The sequence below is a fragment of the Pithys albifrons genome, chromosome 1 (assembly GCF_047495875.1).
Source record: "Pithys albifrons albifrons isolate INPA30051 chromosome 1, PitAlb_v1, whole genome shotgun sequence".
Taxonomy (NCBI): domain Eukaryota; kingdom Metazoa; phylum Chordata; class Aves; order Passeriformes; family Thamnophilidae; genus Pithys; species Pithys albifrons.
In genome coordinates this window covers 23,410,054-23,427,766 of record NC_092458.1, presented here as the reverse complement: position 1 = coordinate 23,427,766, position 17,713 = coordinate 23,410,054, and the positions used below count along the sequence as shown (strand labels likewise).

At 43.0% G+C, this 17,713-nt stretch overlaps 1 protein-coding gene across 1 annotated transcript; it reads left to right on the top strand.

The window, feature by feature from the left end:
• Positions 1–312: 312 nt before the first annotated feature.
• On the top strand, positions 313–7,172 carry PDCL3 (phosducin like 3). Its single transcript, XM_071570007.1, has 6 exons — positions 313–420; positions 1,808–1,937; positions 2,921–3,011; positions 3,616–3,759; positions 4,582–4,790; positions 6,119–7,172. The coding sequence occupies exons 1-6, from the start codon at positions 415–417 to the stop codon at positions 6,259–6,261; spliced, it is 723 nt and encodes a 240-aa protein (XP_071426108.1). The 5' UTR covers positions 313–414; the 3' UTR covers positions 6,262–7,172.
• Positions 7,173–17,713: the final 10,541 nt, after the last annotated feature.

The window sequence follows — 17,713 nt, the reverse complement described above, 5'->3', positions numbered from 1 at the left end:
TTAGGAAGAAATTCTTTACTGTGATGGTGATGAGGGACGGGAACAGGTTGCCAGAAGAGGTTGTGGATATCTCATTTCTAAAAGTGTTCAAGGTCAAGCTGGATGAAGCTCTGAACAACTTGGTGTAGTGCAAGGTGACCCTGCCCACGGCAGAGGAATTATGATCTTTAAGTTCCCTCCCGACCCAAACAATTCCGCGGTTGTTTCACCCCCCGCACACCCCCGGCGCTGGGACCAGGACCAGCCTTATTAGGCTGCCGGGGAAGCGGCCCCGGCGCTGTGCCCGCCCCGCCGGGAGCGCCGCCTCCTCCGGCCGCGCCGCCTCCTCCGGCCGCGCCGCGCACGCCGGGACCGGCCCCGCCCGGCCTTGCCCAACCCCGCTGGCCCTCACCGGGCTCCGGCCCCGGCAGCACGATGCAGGTGAGCAGCAGTGGTGTCCCTGCACCGACCCGGTGTGGGGCCGGCGCTGCGAGGGGACCCGGCCGGGCGAAGGGCTGGGACACGCTCTGGGCTCGGGCCCCGCCGGCAGCCGCGGGCCGCCCGCACGGACGGAGCGCCCCGGGGTGGGGACAGCCCAGTGTCGTCCCCTTTCCGCGGGCGGAGGTGTCGGTCTTGTGTCGGCCTTGCTCGAAAGCTTCGTGTCTGCTTTTGTGGTGGTTTGCTGCTCTTTTGCAAGCGCGGTGTCTATTTTGCCGCTATAGAGAGCGGCCGTGCGGCTCAGGAAACGAGGGTGGGTGCAGTGGAATGCCGTGTCGAGAGAAAAGTGACCGTAGCCAGAACATTTAAAAGTATTAAAAGTCTGGTGTTCTGTTTGCTGCGCTACTTTACTTGCTTGTTTTCTTTTCTGTGCCTTCCTCCCCCCTACCCCTCCCCCTTTCCCCTCTCGTCTCCCCTGCCCCTCGCAGTGCTGGGGTTTGGTCTGAGAGGGGTGTGGTTGTGTAGATGTGAACAGACCTAATGTAAATTATACTGACATAAGCCATAGCGAAACAGTAGGTGTGTTCAGTTTTCAAAGGGAATTTAGGCCAAGATAGTAAGGAACCACAATCAGCCTGTGGATGCTTATCACTTGAGATTTCACGTATTTAAAAGAAATAAAATTATCAATGAGATTTCAAAATTTGAAAAAGTAAAATTGCTAACAAACTTGAAAAATCATCTCCTGAGCTTCTCAACAATACACAGGTGCCTATTGGCCTTATTTTGCAGGATTATTTCAACTGTTTTACAGTGAAGTCTCTCTTTCATTTTCAGGAGTAGTGTAGGTCTGATTCTCTACCAGTGGACTTGGCTAGCAGAGACAGTGCTTGCTTCTATCTAATCACTTAGGTAGTCACACTGGCTTGAATCTACCAGGGAGAATTCCGGTATACTGAGAGGTTGGTCCCTGTGTGTCTTGTCACTGGTGCTTCCCAGTGCAACAACCATGCATTTGGTGGCCTGTTCTGCTGAGGCTAAGTGATCCCTCTGGCCAGTGTACTTCCCTGTCATCCAGCTAATTTCCTCCACATTTGCTTCACTTTTTGAGACATACAGTGATGGTTACAATGCTTCAAACTTTGGTACCTTACCAAGACCTGTGCATGCTGTGAGTGGGATGGAATAATGTGAACTCACTTTTCAGTGCACTGGTCTAGGCTGCAAAAAAGCCTCAGCATCAGGAGGGTGTGCACTGTGACCTTGTGGTACCATCCATCCAGTTACCAGTTTAGCAGCGTGTTGTGTCTCTCAAAAAGCCTGCCTGTTTTAAGTTCTGGAAGTGGCAAAGTTCTTGAAAATATAGCATCCATTTGTTGCTCTGTTCTAGGACCCAAATAAAGACACGGAGTGGAATGACATCCTGCGCAAGAAAGGTATCCTTCCTCCAAAGGAAAATGTGGAGGAACAGGAGCGTGCAAAGGAAGAGGAGCAGTTTGCCATCCTTCAGAAGTCTCTAGGTAAGTGACAATCCAACTCGGGCACCGGCAGCAGAAGTACAAGCCTTCCTGGGGAAGCTTATAAACAGAAGTGGCCATCAGCAGTGTTTATATACCTGTAAAGCAATGTGTTTATATACCTTTGAAGTCCATTGGGTTGCTAAAGCATCATCCATGCAGGGTGATCATCTGTTAGTGGTATCAAACAAATACATTCCTGAACACATGGATTATTCTAGCATAGGAAAGCTTTGTTCTTTTTATTTTATATTTTTATAGAAATCAATGTTTGAAAGCTGAAATAAGAACAGTGCACAGGTAGTGTGCCAGGTGAATGTGGAAGTAAACCTGTCTCACGACATTTCCTGTTGTATGCTTCCTTTGTTGTTCAGGCTACTGAACAATGCATGTGTGTGGTACATCTTTGCTGCAGCTGCCAGACTTGAAAGCTCATGCAAGTACTTGTGGGCTAGTCTAGGCAACCTTCAGCTTAGAGACCTTTACATCACTGTCTTTCCATCTGTATGTCTAAAGCGTGTAATATTTTCTAAAAATCCAGTAGCAATAATGACAGGCTGAGAGAGCTGGGGCTCTTTAACCTGGAGAAGAGAAGGCTTTGGGGAGAACTTGTGGCACCTTTGAGTACCCAAAGGGAACTGACGAGAGAGCTGGAGAGGGACATTTTAGAATGATGGAATAGAACCGTAGAATATCCTGAGTTAGAAGAGACCCACATAGATCATTGAAGTCCAGCTCCTAAGGGCAACTCCAACTGTACAAGAGCATGTAGTGATAGGACTAGGGAAAGATGTCCCTGCCCATGGCAAGGGGGATTGGAATGAGATGATCTTTAAGATCCCTTCCAATCCAAATCATTCTGCGATTCTAAGGTAATACTTAAGAACAACCCAACCCATATTTCCCATTAATCTGTCCTTAAAGTTAATGAATTCTGTAGGACTGATAATGTGGTTTTTGCTGATTTGATGTTTCTTCTATTCTAGTGAAAACTTATGAGGACATGACTCTGGAAGAGCTAGAAGAGAATGAAGATGAATTTAATGAGGAAGATGAGAAAGCTATTGAAATGTACAGGTCAGAGCAGCGGCAGAATTTGGCTTTAATGATAATTGGAGGATCTTTCTTTTATATGCTTTGAAGTATTCTTGAAGAGATAAAGGATGTTTTTAGGCCTGATGATGGAAAAAGGGGCCTGTGTTTCTGGTCTCTTGTAGAGCTTTTAAGTGTCTTTAATAGGATAATGGCATTTGAATTCACTGTTCCTTATCTACAACCTAGTTTTGCAGAGATAATGTGCACCTGCTGAGTGCATGGCTGGGGATTCTGAAAGCTTTGAAAATCACATCCAAGTTTTTCTAATTTTTACAGGGAGTGACATAAAGGTGCTGCAGATTTGCATAATTACAGTATGGGTTTCCCCCTATCTCAGCCTCTGTCATGGTTCTTGCCATTTAGTTTGGTAGTGTATTTGGAGAAGAAATTCTGGTGAGGCCAGAAATGAGGAGCAAAAAGAGTTTCATGAAACATAGTTGTACTTCTCGCATGTTGGTAGTTTTAACTTAGGATGCAAATACAAGAACATCTACTACGTCATTTTGCTTTTGTTGCTCCTTCAAGTGTTGTTCTGTCAAAAAATGCATCTATTCACAGGATGTCTTTTCCATTCCCTGCTTTTCAGGCAGCAAAGGTTAGCAGAAATGAAAGCAGCACAAATGAAGAATAAATTTGGGGAAATTTTAGAGATTTCAGGAAAAGATTATGTTCAAGAGGTTACAAAAGCTGGAAAAGGTATATGGGTAGTCCTGCACCTCTACAAACAAGGGTAAGAATTTGTTTTTAACCATTAAACCTTTCACTGTCAATAGCTAAATATGCTCTAAGATACATGTGTTGTTATTGTGGACTTAAAGGAACCGATTCTGGTGTTACAAGGAAAAAAAAATATTAGTAATTTCAATACTGTTGACTCAGCACTGCTTAACTTTGCTCTAGACTGATGTTACCATGAAGTGGCTTTTTTATACATCTATATAACACAGCATCATGTGTACCAACCAGCTGCTGTAGAGGTAGCTGCTGCCACTGAAATGCCTAAGCTTTGGAAATTAGTTTAGATCAAGTGCAAGGGCCTGTGAATGAGAAGGATCACTATGTGTATTTAGCCTGATTTCTAGTGGCATAAAAATGGAGTGAACAGTTTCTAGTCCTGTCACAGTGATGGAAAAACTCTTAAAAAAGGTCTGTTAAGTTGCTAGAGCTTTCTGGAAAGGGTTATAAATACTTGCTGTTGTTCATGGTCTCTAGTTGCCTCACAGGTGTTGATTGTCATTTTGATTACTTTTTTCCAGGAGCTCCTTTTTATTTTGCCCTTGCAATTTCTAAATATCTTAAATTCATAAACAAGTTTCTCTGTATGATGGAAGAGAAAGTTGCATTATTGATATATTAAGAAATCTCCAATGATCTTGATGTCCTTTGAATGCTGGAATACTGGACAACAAAAGTATTCAGAAGTTGTTTCTGGTACATTTTTCTTTCCAGAAATCCTACTCATCATGCTGATATTTCTGACTTTTCTTCTGAAGCAGTTTATTGTTTGTCTTTTATTTTTAACTTACGTTGTGTTTGTTGCTGTTCTTCACAGAATTCCACTCTGTGCCTTAATAAATCAACATATGAGTGGGCTTGCAAAAAAGTTCAGAGATGTGAAATTCATCAAAGCTATCTCTACCACCTGCATTCCCAATTACCCCGATAAGAACCTGCCTACGATATTTGTCTACCTGGAGGGAGACATCAAAGCTCAGTTCATTGGGCCTTTGGTGTTTGGTGGCATGAACCTGACAAGGGATGGTGAGTGTCTGCATCTCCAGTCTGCCAAAGGCAAAGCAAAACTGCTTTGCAGGGAGTGAGGGAAGTGAGGCTTAGGAGGAGAAGGGAGGTACTAAAATTTGTATTAGATTCTATTTTTCACACTTATGGCTCAACTACATGTGATTAAGGCTATCTTGTAAAAGCAGTGTGTTGCTGATAGGCCAACATACAGATATTTATCTTGTGTGTGCAAGTATTCGTGTCTTGTGTTGAGTGAAACAAATTTTGCTGAATATGTTATTAAAGGGTTAACAGTACCCACATGTATTTTGGGGGCTCCTTTACATGAACAACTGGCCTTTCCTGCCATAACATAATAATCTGCACTTGCTAACTGGTGCTTCCCCATGTCATTGTAGGGTTTCTTGTTTCATTTTTAAGACAATTGCATGTTTGTCTGTTTCTGATTGAGCCAGCTTAATTCAGTCATCATAGAAAGCTGCACACTGAAATTCTGCACTTTCTTTTATTTCTTCCTTCCTTCTCCCCTAAGCCCGGGTGACTTCCACTGAAGATTAAAGAAAGTGTGAGGTTGTATTTATTATTCTGTAATGTCTGAAGGAAATTAGATTTGATGATAGGGTTGTTGGCAAGACTAGAAGAAAGGTTTCAACTGAATGTGTTGTGTTGACTTTCTACCACTTCTGGGAAGCAATTCAGTTCAGTTTGGGCTTACTGCTGATGGTGAAGTCTCTACCATCTGGTTAAGGAACTAATAATCAGAGTGATGTAAAGGCAAAGGGATGAATTCTGCTTACAGGGTACATCCCTGAGAAATACCTGTAATTCAGATGTGTAAATGGAATTTCCACTTTTTTTTTGCTCCTCTGTAAATTTATTCTCTGCCTCTTCTGACTGTGATGAACTCAGACTATTATGGAAAAAGCTGTAATATATGAGCAGTATTCCTTTACTGTCAACAGATGTGCAAACATGTCTTCTGCCCTTTCGTGGTTAGAAGGAGGTAGAATTCACTTTCACTGGGATAGTTACCTCTAAAGCTGCTGCTCTGTATCCATCATCTTGTTTGCACTCCTGGTTAAAGGGAGGAGGGTGGTGCTGGGAGTGCCGCTGGTGGGCTGCAGAGCAGTACCCTCAGACCTGTGCCAGCACTAGAGGCTGTGAAAGGAGGGCTTGGCTGGAGCTGGAAGCTGGGCATGGAAGAAGAATGGGTGGAATAGAGCAGGGCTCTGGTTGTGTGGTGGTGTTGATGGTAGAGTGACAAGAGCAGTCAACTTGGGAGTGAAGATGGGCTTTTTACAGTCTTCTCCCCTGCATTCATTACTGTCTTGTTTTACACTGCACAGAACTGGAGTGGAAGATTTCAGAGTCTGGTGCCATCAAGACAGACCTGGAGGAGAACCCCAAGAAGCAGATCCAGGACCAGCTCATGTCCTCAATCAGGGCATGTGTGCCAGCCAGGGGAGAGAGTGACTCAGAGGATGACTAAGTCCTGTGACTGCATCACGACTGGTGCAGTACACTCACAGGCAGTGTTCCCATTTCAAGCACTGGAGACACTCATCAAGGCCTTGCTGAGCCTCAGAAGGGTAGCATTTCAAGACAGTCACTTATCTAGAAACTTCTGGAAACTATAAAAGATTTTGTTTTTAAAAATTTATTGCAGCTTCACTTAAGATGCTGAAAGACATTTTGTATTATGAAACCTGAGTAAATATTACTCAAAACTTTTAAAATACAGAGATCAGTAGAAACGGAAGTCTCTTGTTATTATTTTCTTAGTAGATGGCTGACTTCTTTAAAAATCTGAAATATGAAGTGGCCTTAAATACACTGTTTTGGACAAGCTTAAATTGTATGAATCAAATCTAAACAGCTGGTCTTGAACAACAGGTTGTAGCACTTAGGTGGACTGTCTCAGCTTGTCGTGCCTCTGACCTCTGACAGCCTGCACTACATGGAGAGGTAGCAGGGGTGGCCCATGATGTGGGTGCTACTGTAAGTGGTGTGTGGTCCATTGCAGAGGTGTGCTGGTAGGAGGAACAACACACTCTGAGCTGGGACCCCAGATACCTTGAGAGAGGCCAGCATCTTAGTGGTAGTCAGCATCTCCTGGGACCTGCTGAGTCCAGAACCTCCTCATTTAGCAGCAGTATTTTGCCTTTCTCAAGGACCGAACTTCCTGCAACATATGTACTGTTTGTGAAAGAAAATTCAAGGTGGTGGTGATCCAGTGTGGAACTGCTGACTTTTCCACAACATCAGAACTCTGCTATGTTACTAGAGCAGTGCCATTGCAAGATGGGAGGGAAGATGTTTGAAGAACTGATGTCTTTCTATATGAAAGCCTTCCATCTTCTAGGTACAGTAATAATAATTAAAGCCTTAAAAGAGGATAAACTGAAATACTGTCTTAATTATAGATCTGCTGTCACTTGGAGCTGCTTGATTATTTTGAGTTGGATTTAATGTCCACCTACACTTTCAGTTTGCCTACACTTGGGCTAACAAGCTTCAGGAGTTTAACAAGGCTGCCCCAAGGACATTTTGTCGTATTCCTGGTGGATTCTGTGGGTGGATAGTACAGAATGCAAAACTCAATAAGCAGTGATATTTATTTATCTTTTTAGCTTTGTATTAGTTCATAGGGACTTCAAGCACACTTCCTGCACTCTGTCTCCCTAGACAAATCAGTGTGCAGTCCAAACAACAAATTAAAGTGCCTTAAACTTCAGGTGGTTTTAAGATCCTGATAGAGCTTCATCTTTGAGATCTGAGTGGTGATGTGTGTCACTTACCTCCTTCCTTTCCTCTTTTGTGTTTTTTTGCAAAATAGTAACAAAAACAGGGTTTTTTTTTGCAATAGTAACATTGTGCAAGTAAGCCAAATGCAGCAGAATACAAGCTGATAGCAGCACACTTCTCATGACGTTGGACTATCCCAATTGCTATCAGACTTGATGCTTTACTGTATTCACCTACAACTTTGTACAAAGTAGGAAGAGAGTTACTCTTCTTCCTCTTAGAAACCTACACTGCATATTTTGCTTATATTTTGCTTGTTCTCATTTAATTGTGCTTTGGAGTGATGTCAGCACTGTGGTTTTTTTGAGGGAAACTCAAGGAGTAGCCCCCAAAGGGAAAGTTGGTTCAAAGAGCTGGGCTTAAGCTAAACTGAAATAAGACCCTCTAACATGTAGAGAGGATGTCACATCTTCTGTCTCTTCCTCCAGATCTGTTGCAGTTGAGCCATCTGGATTGCTGATGGAGACACAGCTGCCATACTCTTTTCATTCTTAGTTTAAAGTTTGTCAAACTTTCTCCAAAAGGGAGATGGAATCTGCAGTTCATCTTGTATCATTGCTGTGATATCTTCAATTTGAAATCTAATTAAAAAATAGACAATGTCTTGGGTACTTTTTTCCTACTTCTGCTATTCCATCTTTTATTGTCTTCCATTTCAGAACTTCTGTGGAGGTAGCAATAATACTGCATCTGCCATTACACAGTCTCATAGATCACTGATGACTCATGGACCACAGTAGGCAAGGAGCAAAAAGCAGGATGATTGCTGTATTTGGATAGGGCTGATGAGGCCTCTGTCCTGGAGTATCTTGGAAACATTTAGGAATGAAGACCCCTCGAATTGTTCTAGTGCTTGATTGGCTCCAGGCAGCCCTCACTTCCTTGCATCTTTCACAGTCAGCAAGACCTTGAGGAAAAATAACTACAGACAGAGGAGTCTGTAGGCCAGAGCTTGTTGAGAACTGTTCTTTTGGAGACAGTTCTCTATCCTTGGGATAGACTCAATAGATCTGCTAGAGCTTAAGCAACAGAGAAAGCTTTAGGATAGAGCGCATCTTGTGACCAGGCCATACCAGCTTGCAAGAGCAGAGTCTGTACCTCCCAGCTTGGAATATGTGGCTTGAACTCCCTTCTGGTTTGCTTGAGCCCTCTACTCCAGAAACCCTGCAAGTCTTCCTCAAAAGCTTCCTACTTGCTCCTATTTACACTGCAACAGTGATTCTTTTTCCTTAATCTGAAAAGTAAGTCATCTTGGAGGGGGTAGTGTCCTCTCACCAGAAGGGCTTATGCCTGGTGAATGACATGCTGCCTTGGTGCAGGTTTGAGGGCCTCAGGAGTGAAAATCAAACTGAATTGCTGATTGCCTTGGCATGTGGTGTGGTAGACTCTTGGACAAATACGAGCAGGAGTTTGGACTTGGGGCTGTTTCCATCATAGTCTTTTCTTCCAGGAGGGGCTTAAAAACCCTCACAGCTGCCTTACACTTCTGTTTGTGGTCTAATGCATTTTTTGAAGCTGTAGGACCACCCAGAGGACCAAGCTCCTGATGAGGACCAGGGTTTTGTGCAGGTGTTGGGTTGCCTCAAACTGCTTGGCTGTTGAGCCTGGCAGTGATACATATGGCATCCCCAGGCAGTAGTTACATCATCCCTCTACAAGAAATGGACCAGGTCTGCCTGGGAGATTTACCCAGTAGACTAGGTAGGAGGGGGGAAGATTACCTGCTCTTCTAGCCTGCTCGCTGCTGTCAGGGCTACAGCAGGGGCTCCTTTGTCTTTTAACAGGCTATACACTGGTACAGCAATTCAGGAAGAATGGAGACAGTTTGACTTTATACTGCTTTTTATCCTAAACTGCTTAATCTGTTGACATGTTGGGGGGATGCCATGCTGAAAGGGACAGGTGCAAGAATTATCACAAACCAGAAGAGACTGAATGTCCTGCCCAGCTGATGGGACTCATATGGCACGTCATTTCAAATGGTGCCTGTGCTCCTCAGTATTTAGCTAAGTGTGAAAACAGTTTCATGTAACCTTATTCCTGCCAATCATATTGCCCTGCTCAAGGCCTTTTGTAGAAATTAGGTCTCTGCAGGAAATGGATAATGAGGTCTGTTTAACCTTTTGGCAGAGCAGAAGCTATGAAAACACAGTTAGGTGAAATGAGCTTTAACTTGAAAGGATGCTGTCTGCTAAATAGCAAACCAAAACAGCCAATTAATATACATTGCAGAATGGGGCAATATAATGAGAGAAAACGAGAGCGTGAACTCTCATTTGCCAAGGCTTGGGGCACTGTTGCTAAATGCACTATCAATATTTTTGCAGCCTGTCAACAGTTAGTGTCAGATCAATGTTTGCTTCTTATCCATGTGAGAAGGGTCTGTCAGCTATCATGGGAGAAATTGGAAGCAGCAATCCTGTAAACAGTGCTGGAGGTTGTGTGGGTTACTGTCCTGTGTACTGCTGTGAGAACATCCTGACTCATCCCACGCTGCAGCGGTGCCAGCAGATCGTGGGAGGGGGAAAAGCAGCCATGGACCATAAATGTGGGCAGATGATTTGTTGTTAGTGGACAATCACTCTGGAGTTTTTTGTGTGAAATGTGAGTGCACCACTAGTAATCAAAAGAGTTTTATTCATGTTCTGAAGTCTACTGCTTACCCAGGTTATGTGAGCAGTCATGTTCATGTTTATGGCAGGTTGCCCAGATCTGGGTAAGTTACCATTCCAATTTGTTTTCCCCCAGATCTGCTTGCATTCACAATACGCAGTCACCAAACCCTGCCAAACCTGGAGGCCAGTGTTTTGCATCAGTTACACATGCAGAGGGAGAGACAGGTGTGCAAGCAGGGCAAGGTCATGGTCATGCTGATATTTCTCCAGATACTTAATCCAGTCATGGTCAGGACCTGTACACAGGCAGAAGTGTCTGCAGGACTGTGACTGTGGGAGGTGAAATGAAGGAGTGTTCTTTGGATACCTGTGCTGTCCTGTACCTGTTTTCGTCAGGTCCTACCTTCCCAGGACACAGCTCAGCCTCTTCTGCCTCCTCTTTGCAGCTGTCTTATCACCTCCCTTCCCAAATATGCTCAGGCGGATATTTGGTTGGCCTTGCTGCCAGGAGTAATTTAACTTGGATGAGATGATTCACTATGAGAAAGCTGCCTGTGTGCTTCCGGCTCTGCTGGATCGGTGTGCAGGATAGGCACATGATGCTAAGCTATGACTTACCATGGCATCTGAGCATCAGAATTTGTCTTTATTACAGAGTTCATGAAAAAGTAATTCTGATCTACAGCAATTCTCATGAAAGGTGAGGTGTACTTTCTATTCCTTTGTTACAAACAAGTTCGCAACAATTCGTCAAGCTCTGGAAAACTAGGGAAATCACCTTTTTCACAGGCTGTATAGCAATGAGAAATGAGACTTCTAATAGAAACTCAGTAACTTAGTTTGGACTAGCTCTTGTTTTGCGAAGGGGATAAAACCCCCCACCGTTCTGTGAACCTCTTGCAGCATATTAGTTGGGATCGGATCACGTCTAAAGAAACTTTGCTCTCACTGAGATCAAAGGGGAATGCTTTCCCTTCTCTGTTCTTTTAAACCCTTTCATTGCTAAAACTAATATATTCCCTGTCAATTGTTTGGGAGGCTGTTCAACTCAGTTTTCATTACAGCCCATTATAAATCACTCCTCATTTCAATCTCATTTACTTAATTCAGTCATCAAAGGATTGTAGGAGGCATAAAGTATTTTATTGATGCATTTAGCTCTTCACAGAATTAAAAAGAAGTATTGAACTTCTTAGGTGTCTCTACTTGCAGATGGCTCTTGTGATTCAGGGAAAGGCTTCATTCCCTCTTGTGGAAGGCAGAACTATTAAAAAATGAAAATCCAAACAGCCAGAGACTCTCTCTAGGCTTGTGTGAGAGACTGATGGACGATCTGACTTGTTTTCATACACCATGTTAAAAATTCCATCTCTTGACGCTATGCCAAATTTTTCATGACTTCACCAAAATAATTTTAATTTACAGAGCTGACTGAAGAAACTGACGTCTGATAAAAGATGGTAGGGAAAATACTAAGTAATTTTTAGTTTGTTTCTATTTAACACTCAGAATATTAAATAAAGAAGAAATTATATGATCTAAGGCAGAACAGTCCATGTAACAGGTATTAAAGAACAATTAATGAGATGAATGTAATTATATATATTTGAAAACCTCTGGTTCAATAGGTCTACAATAGGAAGTAATGTATCTTCCAGTATATGGAACAATTCAAACACAAAAATGCTTCTTCTGAAGGCAAAAGTTACAGTATTTACTAGCAAAAGCAAGTCTGTTCTTCAGACAACCATTGCTTACTGCCACAGTGACAATGATTATTGCATGTGTCATCCTGATCCCCCTCCCCTCAATATCCGTGGTAATATTTGCAAGGAGGCAGCAGAGCCAGCTACTGAACTCTTCTTGCCTGATTGCAGTTTATCCTTCTGAATTAGTACAGACTGTCCGGGGGTGTTGGGAATCTTCATTAATTGTCTGTCCATATGCAGCCACAGGTAGGGATGTCCTGGATCTTACAGTTGACTACCACTTTGCATGGTTCAGTTGTTCCTAGCCTCAGGTGATTAGAAGAGCAATTATAAAGACCACTTCCACAGCAGAGAAGCCCAGAAATAGGCACTTGCAAAGTATCACAGAATCACAGACTATTCTGAGTTGGAAGGGACCCACAAGGATCATCGAGTCCAACTCTTAAGTCAATGGCCCACATAGGGAATTAAACCCATGACCTTGGCATTATTACAACCAAGTTTTAACCAACAAAGATTGATCTGTCACAGCATTAAGGCATTGACTATATTCTTTAACAAGAAAGTGCTGGTGGTAAAAGACTGCAAAATTTGGTGGGATGTAGCAAAACCAGGGTATTAAACATCCCCAAAATTCTTCAGCTGAGGTGCATTTCCTCTGATTACATCTACCTAGCAAACTTATTAGTGCTGAGAAGTGGGATGTGAACCAGATCCTGTGGCATGAACCAAGTCCCGATCAAAGGAGTGATCATGGAAGAAATGCTTGAAGAAGTTTCTTCTTGTCTTCTTTCCCCTCCTGAGAATAAAGGGAGAGGGAGAGCCCCTGAGACAGTGGAAGCGGTGAAGGGCAACAGTCACAGTCAGGATAAAAGGAGCTCAGATGGGAGGCTTAAAAGAGAAGCCTGACCACTGCTAGAGAGGAAGGGTAAAGGTGAGGAAGATAACAAAGAAAAAATTGAGAGTTTGCATTATGATGAAGATTCGGGGATATTTGGTGTCAGATATACTAAGAGAATCACTGCTCTTCGCAAGGAATAAACTTTGTGTAGCTGGAGACTGTGCACTGAGGATAACAGAGTGAATTACAGCATTAAACTACAGACCAAGAGGAGATCTTTGAGGCAAACCCATGAAAACTTCATCCCTGACTTCAGTGCACAAGAAGAAAAAAGACAGGTAAACATGGATGCTCTGATCCATAGAGAAATGAGGGATAAACTGCAAATAAGTGCCACTGAGAGCAGTAATCAGGCAGGTTTTCAATAAGTAAAATTGATTGGTAAAAAAAAAATAAAAATTGTGCAATTCAAGCCAGGAAAAGACACTGCTGTATTGTTTGCATACTAATAAGTTGTCTTTAGCATTAGCTCAGAAAAAGCTATGAATCTTTCAGGTGAGAGAAGTTGTTTATATCCAGTTTTACAAGACACATTAAGCACTAGTGGCATTGTGTCATCTGTCACATGTTACAGATCCAGCTCAGTGGATGGGATAGGCTTTCTCTCTAGAGTAATATGTCAAATGGCACTTTCAATTCAACAGCACTACTGCACTGTCATTTTCAAAGTTAGTTACTGCCCTGTGCATTTGTGTTGTATTATAAAAGAGGTATCGAGGCAATTTAAAAAATGGTTGAGTAACAATCCCATTGCTGGCTTATCGCTAGCAGACCCATGTTGAATGCAGATATATAAAAGGGAGAAGGAGAGACAAAACATCTCTCTTTTTGCTGACTAGTTGCTGACAATTCAGGCTTTTACAACCTCAGGCTGCTCCTGCTGGGAAAATGGTGGCACCTCTGCAAAACTCACAAACCCTTGTTCTTTTCCTCTCTTGGTGGTAGGACAACGAGCTAGCATGTGGACATCCTCTCAGCTAAAATACTGTCATGCTTCCATTACTGTGGGCTTCGGCTAGGGAAAATCTTTACCATCAAATCCATACCAGCTGTAACTGTCACTCCAAGTCTGTGTGGAGCATATGGGATTTCCTAACGGAGTTATCTGAAAAACCAGCCCCTGCCCCATCCCCTGTGCTGTACCTCATGCACCTAGTTCTGAAATGCAGATAGTGTCCTGAAGATCTAAGCACTGAGCTCAATACAGGCATTCATTGCTTGAGAAGTTGGCAGAGGGAAAGTGAGAGTCTTCTGCAGTCTCAGCCTCCCTCCATAGAAGTCCCCACAAAAGGCCAAGCAGTTTTCTTCTGGTGCCAAGGACCCCTTGGAATTGTGCATCTCTGTGCAGTGACACAGGAGTTGCATTATTTCTGAAAATGCTGTGGATTTCACTCCATTACCTTATCAAAGGGGGAGCATTTGCAAACAAAAGTGAGGATGGTATCCGGACTGAGAGCGAGCAACTGATGGGGCTACACAGGATGGGTGCTTGGGATTCAGGGAGTGCTTGGAATCACTGGCTCACCCTCCAGCTTTGCTGGCAGTAAGACAAAAACTTACCTGGAACAGAGCTTCCCACATGCAGATGATGATTAAAAGACGTATGGATGGAGGCAGCATAGTGAGGAAATCTTGAGAATTATCTGTATCATATGAGGGATGAAGTGCCAGATCTTTCACATACCTCTGCAGGAGGACTCCCAGGCTGCTGGGATATACATTGTTCTGTGTTTTACAAAGGACATAGTCATGGATGAGGAATAGAAGTGGGACCAGCTTCTCCCTCTATAGTTGTGGCAGCTCTTCCTCACATAGACAACATACCTTCTCTGGGTCTGATTCCTCAACAGGAGAATTCACGTTTGTGTTTAGTGACCATATATTGGTGTTTCAAGGTTTTTTGTAATTTACATCTGCAGTGAGCTATGAAGCACTATGTGAGGGCAATTGCTACACTAGGGTACTCATAGGTTTGTCTTTGTCCGCCCATATCAGATTTGCCTGCACAAGAGGTCTCTACTGTTGCTGTGCTTACTGTGTGTCTGCATGGCTGCCAGCACTAGCAGACAGTCTGTGAGTAAACACTGCCATTCTGCTTAAGAAAAAAAAAATTTAAGTACTTTTTCACCTCTGCTTTTCCACTATTTTATTTATCTCACTGTGATGCAGCTGTCTTTGTCCATTAAATACACTTAATGAAGCGCTTCACAAAATCAAAAGGAAAAATGTGCTAGCTAGAAAGCAGTTCAGATTTTATCATTGCTTGAGGATTGGAACAAGCTGGTGCTATTTAGGGAGACTTTTCCATTCAAGGGCTTGAACTCTGCTTCAGGCAGAGTTTTCAAGAGAGGCAAGAAGGGTGAGCAACTTCTGCAGTATTATCTCTCACAAGCCAGGCACAAACTAAATGCAATTGTGCACAAGGTGGCAGTGTTCTCCACGAAAAGGACCTTTCCTTCCTTGCTTGCTGTAGTATGTCTGTGTACTTTTAGACATAGTGCTGGCTTCAGTGAAATATCAATGGCAGCACTTGAGATGTTCAATTCTGCTGTGTGGGATTGAAGTTTCTGTGAATACACAGGTATGTGTAAACCTGTTCCACAGGTTTCTAACAGCTTCACTGAATGCACCAGACAGCAGCTAGTTTTTTCTGCATTCTCACCTGAATGTTATTACACATAAGTGTGGTGTCTATAGTATTAACTCTGCAAGACTGTTCTTTGGGAAGAATAAGTCTGCACATTAGTCACAATAGCTGACTGTAGATGCTTCTTATTCACCCATCACCACAGCTCCAGACATCTTGTACACAAAAACAAACATCGCATCTACATCAGTCTGCAGAGAGAACTTGGATCCAAATTCAGAAGACTGAGAAGTGGGCTTAACCTGTCTGTAGCAAGGTAGTCCAATCTTAGTGCATGAGATATGTGAAAGTCTTCACAGGACTGAATTGTGCCAGTTTCTTGTTGCTGTTCCTGTCTGAGGTAAGATCATTTCCATGTCTTTCTCTAGGATTGTCTACATTTCTCTGGAGAAACGTCTTCATAACTAAATGACTTTCACTGGGTGAGCTACATGGGTTACTCATTAGGATTCATCTGATTTAGAGAGTAGAGAGCACCATGGACCAAGAGTGGACACCTCTAGACTGAGAAAACTATCTTGAGTGCAGATTATGAGGGCTAATATCTGTCAGAGGTGTTAAAAAAAGACCCAGAAATTTGAAAACAACAGCAAAAAATGTTTGTATTTGATACTGTTTTGGTTTGAAAGAATATTGATAAATAGCAATCCAAATTGATTATGCAAATATGTGAGAGTGCCTTCACAGAACTCTGATCAACCTTGGGATCTTCCCTGGCTTGGCATTGCAGTTACCAGTCTGGGTGTGTGGCTGCCATCCCACTGGAGAGACAGCCTGGGAAGAGGCATGTGAACCTCTTCCTGGTCCCTGCAGACATCTCCCCCCTGGTAGGCATTTCTCACTCAGTCTCCTCATAGCTGAGCCACATGCAAGAATGTTGCTGCACAGCTGACACCACTGCCTATCCCATTTCAGCTGCTCACTTAAGCTGTGCAGAGGCACTTGAGAGGAATTTGCAGGAGAGCAGCAGGACTTGCCTTCTCCACTAACAGCTGATTTCTAGACTTAGTGAGGGCATGTCAAGGCACAATCCTGTGTGTTACTCAGTAACTGAGAAACAATCATCCTCCCCCTGCATGAATAGCACTGCATAATCATTTGAGGACCTTTTCAGTGTCTATCACTCATGAGCAGACTAGGAGGGATTTTAGTCCTAATGTGATCCTTCTTATAGGGCTCTTGTCCAAACTCTCTGCTACAGGTGGCGATCCAGCTTATCTTCATTGATTCATCTTCCTCTGTTCTTTCTGAAGACACATTTGTGCATAATAGTATTGTTTCGAAGCCTTGTTGGCAAAGGAAGAAAATACCCAGGCTGATGCCCATTCTTCATGGCCAGTAATCCTTCATCAGGTATGATGATGAGGAGAGCAATAAAACCCAGTAATATTCGTTAAGGAAAGTGATGGATAGATGCCTATTCAAGGAGGATGTGTAGTCTTTCAAATCTAAGCACTTTGTGCTGTGCTTTGCAAAGCTGTAGTGCTGCTCTGTGTGATTTCAGGATTCTGTGTCTTGGTTGTTTTTTATTGCTTGGAATGTAGATAGTCATTTAGAACAAACAAAAAGAATTTGCAAGCCAGAAGTGAAGTTCTTTGAGATTAACTTGCTACTGGGCAGTTTGTCCTCTCCTTCAGAGCCCTGCCCAGGTAGATTTTGCAGCTTAGGTTTCTAAGCTTAGTTTTCTAATCTGCAGTAGGCATAATCCACAATTTATGCTGTTCACATGGGACAGAAAGGCTCTCCAAGGAAACATAAAAGCCACAGGTGTGCACAGTGGGCCAGGAAATTTCTGGGTTCACGTACATGCAGTGCCCATATAAGCCTACCGCCTGTGCCTATGGGCAGAGCACCCAATACATCTCTATTGCTGTATGTGACTGACATTCTGTTATTAGAACCTCCATAGAGCTTTTCAAACCTTAAATAACCCAGCTATGTAATCACTCTGGGAGGTAATTAAGCTGCCTGGTTATCAACAGTGGAACTGAGATGTGGAGTTGGGATCTAGGTTTTGGATAAAATATCCTTTGAATCTTTTGCAGATCATGTCACAAAACATTAATACAAGTGGTATGGAGCTGGATTTCTGCTTCTGTCATGGTTCAGCATCAGTACTTGAGTTAGATGCTTAGGAAGCTCCACTATTCCAGCCCTGTTCTCAGAACATCTTTCCATAAGGCAGAATCCCAATGTATCTTATTAGAAAAATGAAAGAACAGGATTTTTTAAAAAATCTAAACTGTACCTAGATCATGGTGATT

Bases quoted from the DNA above. Each gene is read 5' to 3' on its own strand.
- PDCL3 (XM_071570007.1), top strand. The intron at 3,760-4,581 runs GTAAGAATTTGT...TGTTCTTCACAG, and splicing joins CTGCACCTCTACAAACAAGG to AATTCCACTCTGTGCCTTAA. The intron at 4,791-6,118 runs GTGAGTGTCTGC...TACACTGCACAG, and splicing joins CATGAACCTGACAAGGGATG to AACTGGAGTGGAAGATTTCA.